We start from the raw sequence: 12,146 nt of genomic DNA on the forward strand, positions 1-12,146 counted from the left end.
TTATGAGCCCATTCCCCCATCCATGCTAAGACCATTTTTAAATTGTGCAGACAAAACAAAAAGGTGATCTGGGTGTAGTGCACGCACCTATATAACCCCAGGTGAATATAATCTGGAATCAGAAGGATCACTGAAAGTTCAAGGCCAGTCAGGACTAAAATGCAAAAATAAATAAATAAAAACTTTAAAAGGTGCAGACACCATATTAAGCATATGTCCTTCAAATATTACACTACTAAATGTCTAAAACAAGAGCAAAATCTGAGGCTGGTCTAGAAGAACTTACCGTGCAAAAAACATATGGCCCACAGCCCTCACACACCAGAAAAACCAGTGAAACTAATTGGGGTTCTTTAGCATCTGCCAGGAAGCATCCCGCTGCCATTAAGGAATAAACAGGGGATGCAAATAAATAACTACTGCATCCTGAGGTAGATGTTAATTTTACTAGCCTACTACCTCACATCATGAAATTCTTCTTCATCCCTACTCGAAGACCAAAATTGAAATTTCAAGTTAGCCAAGTGCCTAAAAGTACTTGAAATAGCATCCCTTCCCAACATGGAAAGGACTTCCAATAAAAACAGACCCAATCATCTTATTCACATTTCCCAAGTAGCCAGTGCCCAAAATCGTCTTTCTGAAAACTCTTCCACAAAGAAAGACTATAAAATTCACTCAACATAGGCTAGACTGCTATTAATAGTGTGCATGTTCTCTTCAGAAGCACATTAAAGCACTGGAGATTTGAGGGAAAACTACCCGGACCAAGTTACTTTTCAATCCAGTAAGTCACATCTTGCTTTTTTTTTCCCCCCAGAAAGTTGCTATGGTCAAAATGAGAGCACGAAACAGCCGTGGGAGAACCACCAAGCCAAACTCAAACAAACCTTCGAAATGCCTGGCCTGCAAGGGAGTCTTTAACAGAAGTGTAATTGAGGCACTGAGCGGGTAGGGAATATGCCCAGGGCTACAGTTTATTTGGTGGCCAAGCTGGAAGTGCATTCCTGGCCTCCTAGATTGGAATTTAGTAGTTTCCCCAGCCGCCACGGCTACTCCGCGTAAGACGTTTTTATAAAACTCTTCACTAAGGCTCTTAGCATAAGGGTCCAATTATCATTCAAAGATCAGCCTGTTAGATAATAGCTCAAAAATTCCATCCATTTTACAGCATTTACCAGAGTCATCTAATCTCTGGGAGAACGCAGAGGGGAGGGGGGGGATCCCTAGTTCGGATCCGACCCCAAAGGGGTCTGATACAGACAGGCAAGCAACGCTGGTGCCCGCACCCACAAACCGTGGAGAAAGCCACTCGCCCCAACACTAAATTCCACTCCCATCTCGGCGCACTCAAGACCTTCCACCTCCCGCCGCAGGCCGGATAGCCAACTCTCCTTTAAACCACCACTTTCCCGAGAAAATCGGGACGAGAGACCCCGAGTCTCGCCTTCCCACACCCCTAGAGCGCCTTCGCGGACACGGCGGGACCCCACGCCCTGCCTTGCGCAGCACGGCGGGGGAGGGGAGAGCGCCCCACACAGGAAGTGCATCCTGCGCCCCGAGCTCGCGCCCCGCCGCCGCCGCCGCCGCCGCCGCCGGGTACCTGCCCTGGGCCGCCTGCAGGCGACAGGCAGCCGCATCCACATGGCCTCAGGTGTTGGCGCGGCCCCTCCCCGGCCCGCTCCAAGCCCGGCCCTCCACCGCGCCGGCCTCGCCTCCAGCCCGCAGCCAAGAGGCCAGCAACGCCGGTCCCCGCGGGGCTGCCAGGAGCGCGGACCCCTCTGCACCCCAGGCCGCAACGAGCAGGTATCTCTCCGCCCGCAGCCCCAGCACTCCCGGCCCCCTTCCAGCCTGGACGCCGGGCCGGGCCGTTGACCCCCTCAGCAGCAGCCCACGCTGGTCCCCTCAGCCCCCTCGGCGACTCCCCAGGCTCAGCACTCGCAGGGCGGGCCGGGCCACGACCTGTGCTCCCAGCCGCCAGGGCGCGCAGCGCGGCCCGGTCCCGGCCCCTCCGGCCGTCCCTTTCCTCAGGCCCGGCGGCGGTTACCTGCAGGAGCCCCCCGGCCCGTCCCTCTGCCTCCGCCGGCGCCGGGAGGGGAGGGGGCGGCGGCGCGGCGCGGGGTGGGGGTGGGGGCGCCTCCACCGCCTCCAGCTCGGACGCCCAGGCCGACGGCGGGGCGGGCCGGGGCCGCGGCCCCTAGAGGCTCGCTCCGGCCCGCGCGCCCGCTCGATTACTCCCCGCTCCGGCGCGCCTCAGGGAGGGCTCCCCCGGCTGAGGCCGTGGCCGCCTCGCAGGGGCCGAAGGCGGCTCGGCTCCGGGTTTTTTCTCTCCATTCTCCCAACACACAGGAAATAACAGAGCGTCAGGTGACGGCGCGCAGCCAATGAGGCGGCTCCGGGCCCCGGCGCGCGGGCGGGCGGGCGGGCGGGAGGGCGCGCGGCGGGGGCGGGGCGGGGCGCGCGGCGGGGGCGGGGCCGGGGGGCGGGGCGGCGCGCGTGCCCACCCGCGTGCGGCAGCGTCGGGAGGCGCAGCGCGGAGACCCCGGCTTGGGCGGTCGGGGGGCCAAGCGCCCCAGCGCTCCCTCCATCCCTGCGCTTGAGGCTACCTTGTCCGGGACCCTCAAGACAACTTTCTGGCGAGTTGGTGGCACAGGACCTTCCGCTGGGGGTTCTGGAGTTCTCCCTGAGCCTCGGAAGCCGGAGTCGCGCCTTTGGCAGGCGGAGAAGCCCGTGGCAACTTAGGTAGTTAGTTGAGCGGTCATCAGGATAGCTCCTGCTTTGCTGTCGTCCAACTTGCCCAGGCGGGTCACACCAGACTGGCTTGCTGTCTCTGCCCATGGTGCCTAGTGGGTGTTCCTGAATGTGCTACTCAGTGTCCTCCATTATAAAAGGAAGGAAGCCAACCTGCCTCACATTTAAAAGAGATACTTCCATGCCAGTCGTGGGCAGTGGCACTGAGATTCTGCACCCCTGCATGGCGGGACCAGGACTACAGATTAGAGATTTCCAGGGCCCTGCCTCAGGCCCTAACCAGCCTTCCCTGGTACCCCTGATGTTTGCAGAGCAAAGGGCTCAATTTCTTTTTCCTCAAGAAGATCTCATGTAGAACCACCGTCTCGTAGATGGTAGTAGTACCATGTGCTCACCCTGTTATGCAAAGTGAAGTCAGTAAGATAATTACTGATTCTAATGTTGGGGGAGTATGTGGCTTCTCCTCCTAAAGCAACCCAAGCTGAGAGTAAACTGGGATCCCAAACGTGCTTTGGGTTTATAAGATGGAGGCTGACAGGAATCAGTTGTGGTCTGGAGACCAGATTTCATATGTCTGGGGTCTGCAGCTCTCTGAGGCCTGACTTTCACCTTTCATTCTACCTAGCCAGAGCAGTTAATGCTTCCACTTGCTCCAGGCCACCCACATAGGGTCTGCGGATCCCAGGCAGGGCCTGAGTGGTTCTGGAGCCCCTGGCAGGAGAATGTGGTAAAGGCAATGATTTCTCCTGGCTTCTGTCCCATCTCACCAAATGGGGGATGATTTGGATGCAGGTCGGGACTATTCCTGGGGATTTCATTCCCCTACACCTCTTGCATGCAAGCCAGGCAAAGTGCCAAGCCCTTCCGGAGCAGAGCTGCATAGGCCGCCAGGCCCTGCCCTCTGGCTCTCCCCATTGTTCTAACTGTGAGTTTCATTTTCAGATTCTCAGGCACTAAAGCTTTTAAGAGCCCAAAGCCTGGCTTCAGCTCATATCAGGGCTGCAGAAAGGTGGGAGGGACTGTCGACAGACGCAAAGTTTTCTGTACTAAAAACTTGGAGTCTATAGATGGGTGTCTTGGAGACTAGGTGTTGAGGACACCCCCAGCTGCTTGAGCAATGCATGAAGAAAGGGGACACCCATTTCCTCACACTCCTGCCACCATGCTCCCTTCTTCCCGGGTTTCACTCGGTCTCAAGGGGACAAGGGAACAAAATAGAACAGCTCTCACCAGGAAAAGAATGCAGAGAGATGCTGGCCCCAGTTCCCGCCTCCTCTCCGTTTTCAGCCCCGAACAGAACGCTGTGCAAGTGACCACTACATGGAAACCTGCCCCTTTCTGTAGCCAGGTCTGCCTGGGCCCTATTAGTCCCTGGTGACCTACGGTGTTCCTTTCTAGTATCCCATGGAGAGAAACTGTTCACTGGAATCATGACCAGCAGACAGATGTTAGTACTCCTGTGCCGTGTGTGGCCGTGGAATATAGGTCATTTCACCTGAGTGCCAGACCGCAGCCCCTAGTGTCCCCTCGCTTACAGGTACGTGGGGACCTAAAGATTGCTGCATAAAGAATTCTTGCAGTACCAGACACAGTTAAATCTAGCTACATCATAAGGCATGGTGGTGCACACCTGTATTCCCAGCAGTCAGGAGGCTGAAATAAGAGAACCACTGTAAATTTGAGGCCACTACAACAACTGAGCAAATGAAGAGCAAATAAATTCATTTACTGCCCAAAGTCCTACAACTCAAAACCTCATAGGGGGAGTTATTTTAAGACAGAGTATCACTATGTAGCCCAGGCTGGCCTCAAGTCATGATTGTCCCCCTGCCTCAGCCTCTGGAGTGCCGGGATCACAGCCCTGACCGTACTACCCAGCTTGCCCCAACCTTTTGTATCCCTCATCTCAAATGTATCCACCATGGTTTTTTCCTTCTCCACTTTGTGGTCTTTAAGGAAAGCAGAGGAAATGAGCTGTTCCTTTTCCCCATCTCTCCTAACCCAGTCCACTTCAAAATACTTACTGAACAGAATCACTGTGTATCATCAATTCCAGAGGCAAAATTAATCCTTTCTCACCTCCTCTGGCTCAGAGATGGCTTTTGGAAACCCTGTGTCACTGCTTTTATTACAAACTCCTCAGCCCTCCTCCAGGAACCTGGGCCACTCTGGGATTACAAATGGAGCCTTCTGCCTCTAGGTCACTGCTTCGCTACCATCTGTCAGCATGGATTGATTGAAGAGACTGGCCCTGCTCGGCAGATCAGTGACTTGTGAGAGCTGAGCCAGGGTGGCTGCCTTCAGCTGCAGGCTAGTGTCCTTCCCAGCACTGGCTGAGTTTCTTGAGCACTCAGACAGCCCTACCTTTATCCATCAACAGGCCCCCTACTCTCCTTCCTCTCTGGAGGGGCCACCTGCTAGCAACTCCAACATACCAAGAGGGAAGCCTGGAATCCTTGTTCATAAGCCTGTGGCTTCACCTCTAGACTTCCAGGCAGTAGCTCACAAACAGTGTGTGCTTACAGAAGGGGAAACCCCCAACATCAGATGCCTGTCCCGAGCCAGGTAACTTCCGTAGGCGGAGGCCGGAGGTACTGACCATGCGCAGGCACACAGGTCCACAGGCACAGCTTGCTGTGGGCATACCCTCTCAGAAGTGCCTGCGGTCTCTGAGGCTCTCAGCCATGAACAGTTCTTTCTCAGGCAAGGTGAAGAAAGACTACAAAGCTGGGGATGGGGCTGACGAAAACTGTAGATGGAAGGAACTGCTGCCGCTGCTGGGCACAAGAGACCTCTGCCCAGAGCAGTAGCCGGTGATGAGACTAGGTGAGGACCCTGCAGGGCCTTGTATCTTGTGAGGGTTCAACGTGTCTGTTACAGTCTCATGGCATCCTCTCTCACCAGCCTGCCCCTCCCCCTCTGCCCTCCAAGATCAAAGTCGTGGTTCCCACGGGTCCCACGGGGCTGTTTGTATGTCTGTATTTGTTACTGAGCATGTCCACCTCCCTTTGGTGTCTGGCACCCTATGCAAGAAAAGGCAACATGTCCACAGAAATTACCTGCAGTTATTATGAGACAGCCCAGAGAATACCAGGTACTGGGCAACCTTCCTTTTATCACCTGACTAATGGTAGGAACAACCTGAAGAGGTTGATAAGGATGCCATACCCCACAAAGGCTGCCTCCGAGATGTAGAGATGTAGGGGGATGTCAGGAGCTCGTCCGAAGTCACTCAGCTTGAAAGAGGCAGAGCTGGAATTTGGTCCTAGGCCCCCAGAGACTGTACTTCTAACCATCCAGCTTCCTAGTGCTCAGTGATGACTAGAAAGAGGGGCTGGGAGGCCCAGTCTCCAGGTGACCAGACAGAGAGCACAGTACAAAGGACTCCGCAGCAGCTTCTCCCCACGGGTATGCTGAGTCTGGGGAACTCATGCCTAAGAGCCTTCATTTTCCTGAACAAAGAGGACCCTGAAACCAGGAGCTAGGAGACATCAGCTTTCTACTCGGCTTCTGTCCCTGTGGGCTGGACTCTTCCTGGGAGGCCTCTAACATGGCAATACCAACCCAGGTCACAAAAATGGGGACCGGCCAGGTCTCACTAGCCTGCATTCTTCAGCAAATAATCTAATGACTTGGAGTCTCAGCTTCTTTATCTGTAAACTGGGATTTGGGCCATGGGGAGCAAGTTCTTCCTGCCTCCTGGGAATAATGGGGTCCTTTCCCCGGCTGATGTTTCACACTCCTCACTACAAGCCTGCGAGGCACCGATCACCACCTTCACAATACTGAGCAGAAAATAGGCTCACAGAGAGGTGAGTGACTAGTTCCAAGTCAGGCAGCCAGCAAAAAGCAGATCTGGGACTGGTACCCGGCCCTCTGGCTTGAGCGCTTCACTAAGTCGCTCCAAGTGCTACAGAGTTCAAGATGAATGATGACCTAACTGTAGTGCTAGCGAAGGCACATTCTAAGCACTAGCTCACTTAGTGCCCACAGCAAACCTAGGAAGTGGATAGTGTTCTTCCCTTTTGCAGGTGAGGAAACCGAGGCACAGCAGTGAGGCCGGTCGAGCTAAAACACCGACCCAGGCGAGTAGGGCTGCCAAGCCCCTGCATCGCTTCATCATGCAGTAACAATGGGAGGTTCCTTTCCATCGGGATTATTTCTGCTTGAAAGCTCAAGACTTTTAGCCACATCATTGTCTGGGCGCCACAGGAAGGCAGTGCCACATGCTGAGGCATGCTGGGAAAAGACTTTGTTCCATCCTGTTTTGTTGACATGCTCTTCATTTTTAAGCCTGAAACCCAAGTTTCCTGCTAAGAATGCAAACGGAGGAGAAAAAACGCAGCCATGATAACGGCCACTGCTTCCTGAGGAACACTGTTTCTGGGACTTGTGACTGTGTGTGTCATTTAACCTCAGCCTTCATGAGGCCAGAGCAGCACCACCCCAGTTCATTGCTAGAAAGGCCCAAAGTCACTAGAAAGATGCCCAAAGGCGCTCAACTACTAAGTGGTGGACCCAGAGGCTGCCCTCAAGTCCTTCCCCTCAAACCCTCACTCTTGACCACAGTGGCTGCCTTGTAAGAGGATCCCAGGGCTTTGGCACTGGACACATGGCAGTAATGTTCCTGCTCATATTCCACCTTGGGCTGGTCTCACCATGTTGCACTAGGATCCGGGTGTAGGGGTGCAGAGTTAGGTACTCCCTTCTCAACAAGGATGGCTCAGAAACAGAGACACTGATGTTCCCCTTCTTCCTGTGACTTGGGGAATGGCCGCCCTGCCACCAAGCCAATTGTCTTCCAGAAAAAGAGACATTGTGGGAGAAGCCTCATTGCTGCCCTGCCTCTCCCTCCCTGATAGCTCTCAAGGACAGCTGCCAGAGCACATGTGGAATGCCTTGGGAACAGACAGCAGCAGGAGCCGGGAGTTCTCCAACTCACAATCAGTCCTTGACGCCAGCCTCCTTTTCCTGAACCACTTTCATCCTTACAGCCCACTGACAGCAGGCCCCCCGAGCGCTTTTCCCGGGCCTGACTGCCTGCAGTGGCTGCTGGGTGGCTGCCTCTCAAGGCCCACTCTCCTGGATACAAAGCCCTCTCCTGGCTTAGCTCACATTGCCAACCTCCACTCCCTTGTTTCATTGTCTCTGCCAAACCAGACAAGCTGTGCCCCTGTCCTGTGCTGGCCAATTCCCAGAGGCAGAGGCGCCTGCTCCTCTTGCTTCGAAGAGACTGAAATTACACCTTGCTTTTGGGGGTCTGAGTCAAATGCTGCCTCCTTCACAGAGCATCTACCTAAACTGTTCATTCATTCATTCACTCAGCCCTGAGAGAGCCTGTATGGTATGCCGAGCATTGAATAAAGGGTCCTTGTTGTCACGATGTTTGTGGTCCCATGGGGCTTCTTCATGTAGAGGCTGGATGAGTTCCAGGGAGAGATGCTGCTTGGGCAAAGGCCCTGAGGCAGGAGGAAGCAAGGAGAGCAAAAAGGGGAAGGAGGCAGTACCCTGCAAGTCACAGGAGAAAGTGGAGGTGCAGCTGCAGGAAGGTGCAGGTCACAAGGCTTTGGGACTTTATCCCAAGGTAAAAGAAGGGAGGAGTCACGGGTTCTTAGCAGAAGGCATTGGCTAGTGCTCACCTCTAATCCACCTTTGCAGTTGCCCTATGGCTGAACCTCTTCTTAGAGGCCAAAGCTCTGTTTAAGCATTTCCATTCCTGCCTCTGATCTTTGGGGGTAATCTTACCCACCCTTTCTCCTGGGCTGAGCTCAAGGGCAGTATTGACTTCTGATCATCTAGTTTCATCCCCATTTGCCAACCCAGTGCCCAGAACAAGGAACTGTCCAGAAACCTCCGTTGCACAACCTAGGTGACTACATATCCCCTTGTAGGGATGAGGTTGCCTGAGGAGTCTTCCTCATTCTCTGCATGTTACAGAGTCCAAAGGTTTCAGCAAAACCAGCACTCCAGAAGCCCTTGAGAGCAGAGCATGCGTTGGCGGCCATGCCTAGTACCAGCATGGGGACTGCACAGGATCTACCCGTGGTCATCATGTAAAGGACCATAAACAAAAATGAAAGATGTCGCAGCTGCTTACAACGCACATTCCACATAAGGAATCCCACAGAGTCAACCTCTAAGGTGAGGTTTCAGATGAGGAAACTGAGGCCCTGGAAAGGAGGACTCCGTGGGATGTCAAGACAACACTGACCTAAGTTCAGACTCCCTGTGGTCCTCCTGTAGGGCTGACAGACTTCCCAGACATTCTTTCACAACTGTTTCCAACTGACATATTTCATCAGGATGTCAGTCACACCAGCAGTGGGAGCCAGCACACCAATTCTCAGAAGCTCTACCCTGCTGCATCAGAACTGCACGCTCAGCTCCCAGGCTCCAAGGCCGGCCGCTTAGCCGAGGCAGAAAGAGGCTTCGGCCTGGCATGTTGCAGGTACTCAGTCAACACCGAGCGAACAGAAGCATATGAGCTGGCTTGAAATAACAAAGGAAAATATGCCTGCAGCTTTCACATGCACTAGCCTCCATGTGAGTGTATTGCCTGTGCTGACCCACAGCATTCTCACGACAGTGCTGTGAGCCAGGTCCAATACTGGTTCCCATGATGGGTAGAAACAGAGGTTGCGAGCTAGCAAGTGGCTGAGACAGGATTTGAACCCTTGTAGTACACTTAAGCGACCCTGTGTGTGTGAATGTGCACCTGGGGCAGAGGGAACGAGTGTTCCTGAAAAGCCACAGTTTTGTGAAGCACCCCTTCTTCCCACACACCCGATAGGTCACTGTATCCCTGCAGCAAGCAATTGCAGACTTGCGGTAGCGACCTCATCCCAAGTTTCGTGTCTTCTGAACCTCCTATCAGTGGCCTCTGGACTCCCAACATTAAAATCTGTCTCTCCTCTCTTTTGGTAGCAAATGGGTAGAAGAACCTTCTTCAATGAAGTCCCTACACCCCAGAGCCCTCAACTTTTTCATCCCTGGGAGATTATTATTGCTCACTACAGAGGGTTGCCTCACTACAGTGGCTGTTCCGGGGAAGTCAGGTGCCACAGCTACCCAGCACAGAGGCAGTGGAGCCAAGTGGCTGGTTCTAAAGCTTGTGCTGGCAGGAGGGGGTTCTGCTCATCGTCTCTGGGATGCGCCATGGCACTGTGTCACCACCCAGAGCCAGCTGTGGCCAGCTCCCAAACCCCACAGTACCTGTACCTGGATATACTCACATGTGGTACATGCCAAGGTGCTGGGTAGCCCTGTTCTCTCGGAGGGCCTCCTGGCTGCTGCTCCCCTGCTCGACCCTTGGGCCCCTCCCCTAGGGACAGTGCTAGTGGGGAGTAATAGTACGCAAGCCAGGCTGACTGCAGAATGAGAGGGGAAAACATCCTTTCTGGAAAAACCAGTGGGCAGATGATAGTGCCCAAGGCACAGCCTACATGGAAACCATCCAAGAAAATCAGCAACAGGAAAATCAGAGCCCTTCAGAGAAGCAGGAAACCTAAGCAGGTCTTAGTTCTCCTCCACAGGAAGGGAAGCGGAGGTTCAGGATGGTGGCGTCCCAGGCTCAAGGCCCCTCAGTCCATCAGTGGCTCTGCCATGTGTCCAACCAATGGCTTATCTGCAGGAGTGGGTGGGCCCTTGCTGGTCTTCAGGCCTCACACTCTAGCAGTCTACTCCCCTCTGATCTTGTCCACAGTAACCAGGGACACTGGCCAGCCTCATCGAGAAAATGCCACGTCTCTAGAGCTTTTCCTGCCTTTCTGCTCTGGGCTACCTATACCGCCACCTTGCCCTAACAGAGCTCAGGGCAAGGAGAGACTATTCAAGTACGCAGTCAGACAGTGCCCGCCCAGCTTACAGCATGATAACCACCCCCATTTCATAGCTAGGGAAACTGAGGTTCAGAGAGATTATGCAATTGATACACAGCTATGACACTCAGATATGCTGAGTCTTTACTCTGGCCTGTGCTCTCTTCAAGCTAACAGTTAGCAAGTTCCCCCTACCCCAGAGAGCCTGGCTGCCTAAGCTGGTTGTCTGAGAGAACTAGTCCTGTACCCTTCATCACAGCCCTGTGACACAGGCATCACTACTACCCCAGGACACAAAGACTCAAGGCAGGTGACCTGTCTGAATGATACACAGAGGCTAAATCCAAGCAGACTGGCCTTAGCCTTCTGTGCCACCATGCTGGTAAAACCTAGGGCTGGGAACTAGCAACCCAGCCTTTGTGGGAACTTCAGGTTACCCCAGGGTCCAGCCTGGAGATGCCCCAAATTCTCCAATCATTTCCCTCAGCAATGTTCCCTCCAGCTGAGCATGTGGACTGTCTGGCCCAGGAACGCAGCACAGGGCCCTGGGTTTAATCCTCAATGGGCAAAAGAAGAAGAGTACAAAGTAAGAAAATGCACAGCAGTCTTTGAGTTCAAGTGGGGAGCCATCCACACATCCCCACACCCCAAGGCAGCCTGACGGGCCTGACCTGGCAGAAGCTGGCAGGAGTCTGGAGCGTGGTCTAAGACATACACATATCTGAGGGTGAGCTTCAATGACACATTCATGGGTAACCTGCCCAGTCTGCCAACAGGTCCAGCTTGCCCTGCCTCTAGACCCTGCTCCCACTGTGAAAGAACCAGGTGCCTCTCACCCTGTAGAAGCTCCGGTCCCTTCCTTCCCTTCACCAGGCATGCTCTCTTCTGCCTTAGCCTGGCAGACTCCTACTCACCCTTCAAAAATTTAAGAAGCCACCTTCCCTGTGAAGCCTCTCCTTGATTGCCCTGTGGAGAATAACAAGGTCCAAAGGGAGGCTTTGTCCATTTGGTTTTTATTTTTATTTATATTTTTAATCTTGCCCCCAGGTTTCTGGCACCTTTAATAGCTACAGCTGCCACTAGCTGAACACCTGTTCTGGACCTACCATCTTCTTAATCCCTGTAACGAGTCTACAGAAAGAGATCACTGCTCCCAGGCCACTACCTTTTAAAGCTGCAGTCTGAGGCTTGCTCAAGGTCACACAGCTAGAGCTTGTGTTAAAGTGACAAAGGGCCAGGGAGGTTACTGCTCCAGCCTGGCTCAGTCCAAATGGGGGTGCCTGGGGGGAGGGGCAGGCCATCTGTGGATCTAAGCAAGGAAGGGCTAGCTGGGACCAGGGGCCAGCCCTGTGCTCTTAGCATCCCTGGCCATATTGCTCTAGAGCCTACAGCCTGGAATGGACCTAACACCACAGCTTTGGGGAGAGCCCATCCATACCCCCTTTCCTTTTCCATGTGACACACAGTTCCACGGAATGCCAGAACACTGCAGGCCATCAGGGTGCCCAAGCCCCTAGCCTAAGGCTGCGCAATGTGGCAGCTGTTCCTCACCCAACCTGTTACCCCAGCTTACAGTCA

The 12,146-nt window shown here is 54.0% G+C and overlaps 2 protein-coding genes across 4 annotated transcripts in view; one reads left to right on the forward strand and one right to left on the reverse strand.

Moving 5' to 3' along the window:
- Tcf20 (transcription factor 20) overlaps nucleotides 1–12,146 on the reverse strand; it is a 157,802-nt gene that overhangs the window by 90,953 nt on the left and 54,703 nt on the right. Inside the window, exon 1 of one of the 3 annotated variants that reach the window (XM_036207907.1) lies at nucleotides 2,048–2,362. The exons of the other annotated variants lie outside the window; for them this stretch is intronic. The gene's annotated coding sequence lies outside the window, so the exon portion shown is untranslated. Of the gene's footprint in view, nucleotides 1–2,047; nucleotides 2,363–12,146 lie in introns of those variants that run through there. 3 annotated transcript variants of the gene reach the window in all.
- Nucleotides 839–8,146, forward strand: LOC118596721. Its single transcript, XM_036207602.1, has 3 exons — nucleotides 839–951; nucleotides 1,377–1,806; nucleotides 6,783–8,146. Exons 1-3 carry the CDS (start codon nucleotides 839–841, stop codon nucleotides 6,879–6,881), a joined length of 642 nt encoding a protein of 213 aa, XP_036063495.1. The 3' UTR covers nucleotides 6,882–8,146.

Source organism: Onychomys torridus, chromosome 16 (assembly GCF_903995425.1).
Source record: "Onychomys torridus chromosome 16, mOncTor1.1, whole genome shotgun sequence".
Taxonomy (NCBI): Eukaryota; Metazoa; Chordata; class Mammalia; order Rodentia; family Cricetidae; genus Onychomys; species Onychomys torridus.

Excerpts from the sequence above, each read along its gene's own strand:
- LOC118596721 (XM_036207602.1), top strand. The coding sequence starts at position 839 with ATGAGAGCACGAAACAGCCGTGGGAGAACCACCAAGCCAAACTCAAAC. Across the intron at positions 952-1,376 it reads GTAATTGAGGCACTGAGCGG|GCCGGATAGCCAACTCTCCT; the intron begins GTAGGGAATATG and ends CTCCCGCCGCAG. Across the intron at positions 1,807-6,782 it reads CCCCAGGCCGCAACGAGCAG|GTGAGGAAACCGAGGCACAG; the intron begins GTATCTCTCCGC and ends TCCCTTTTGCAG.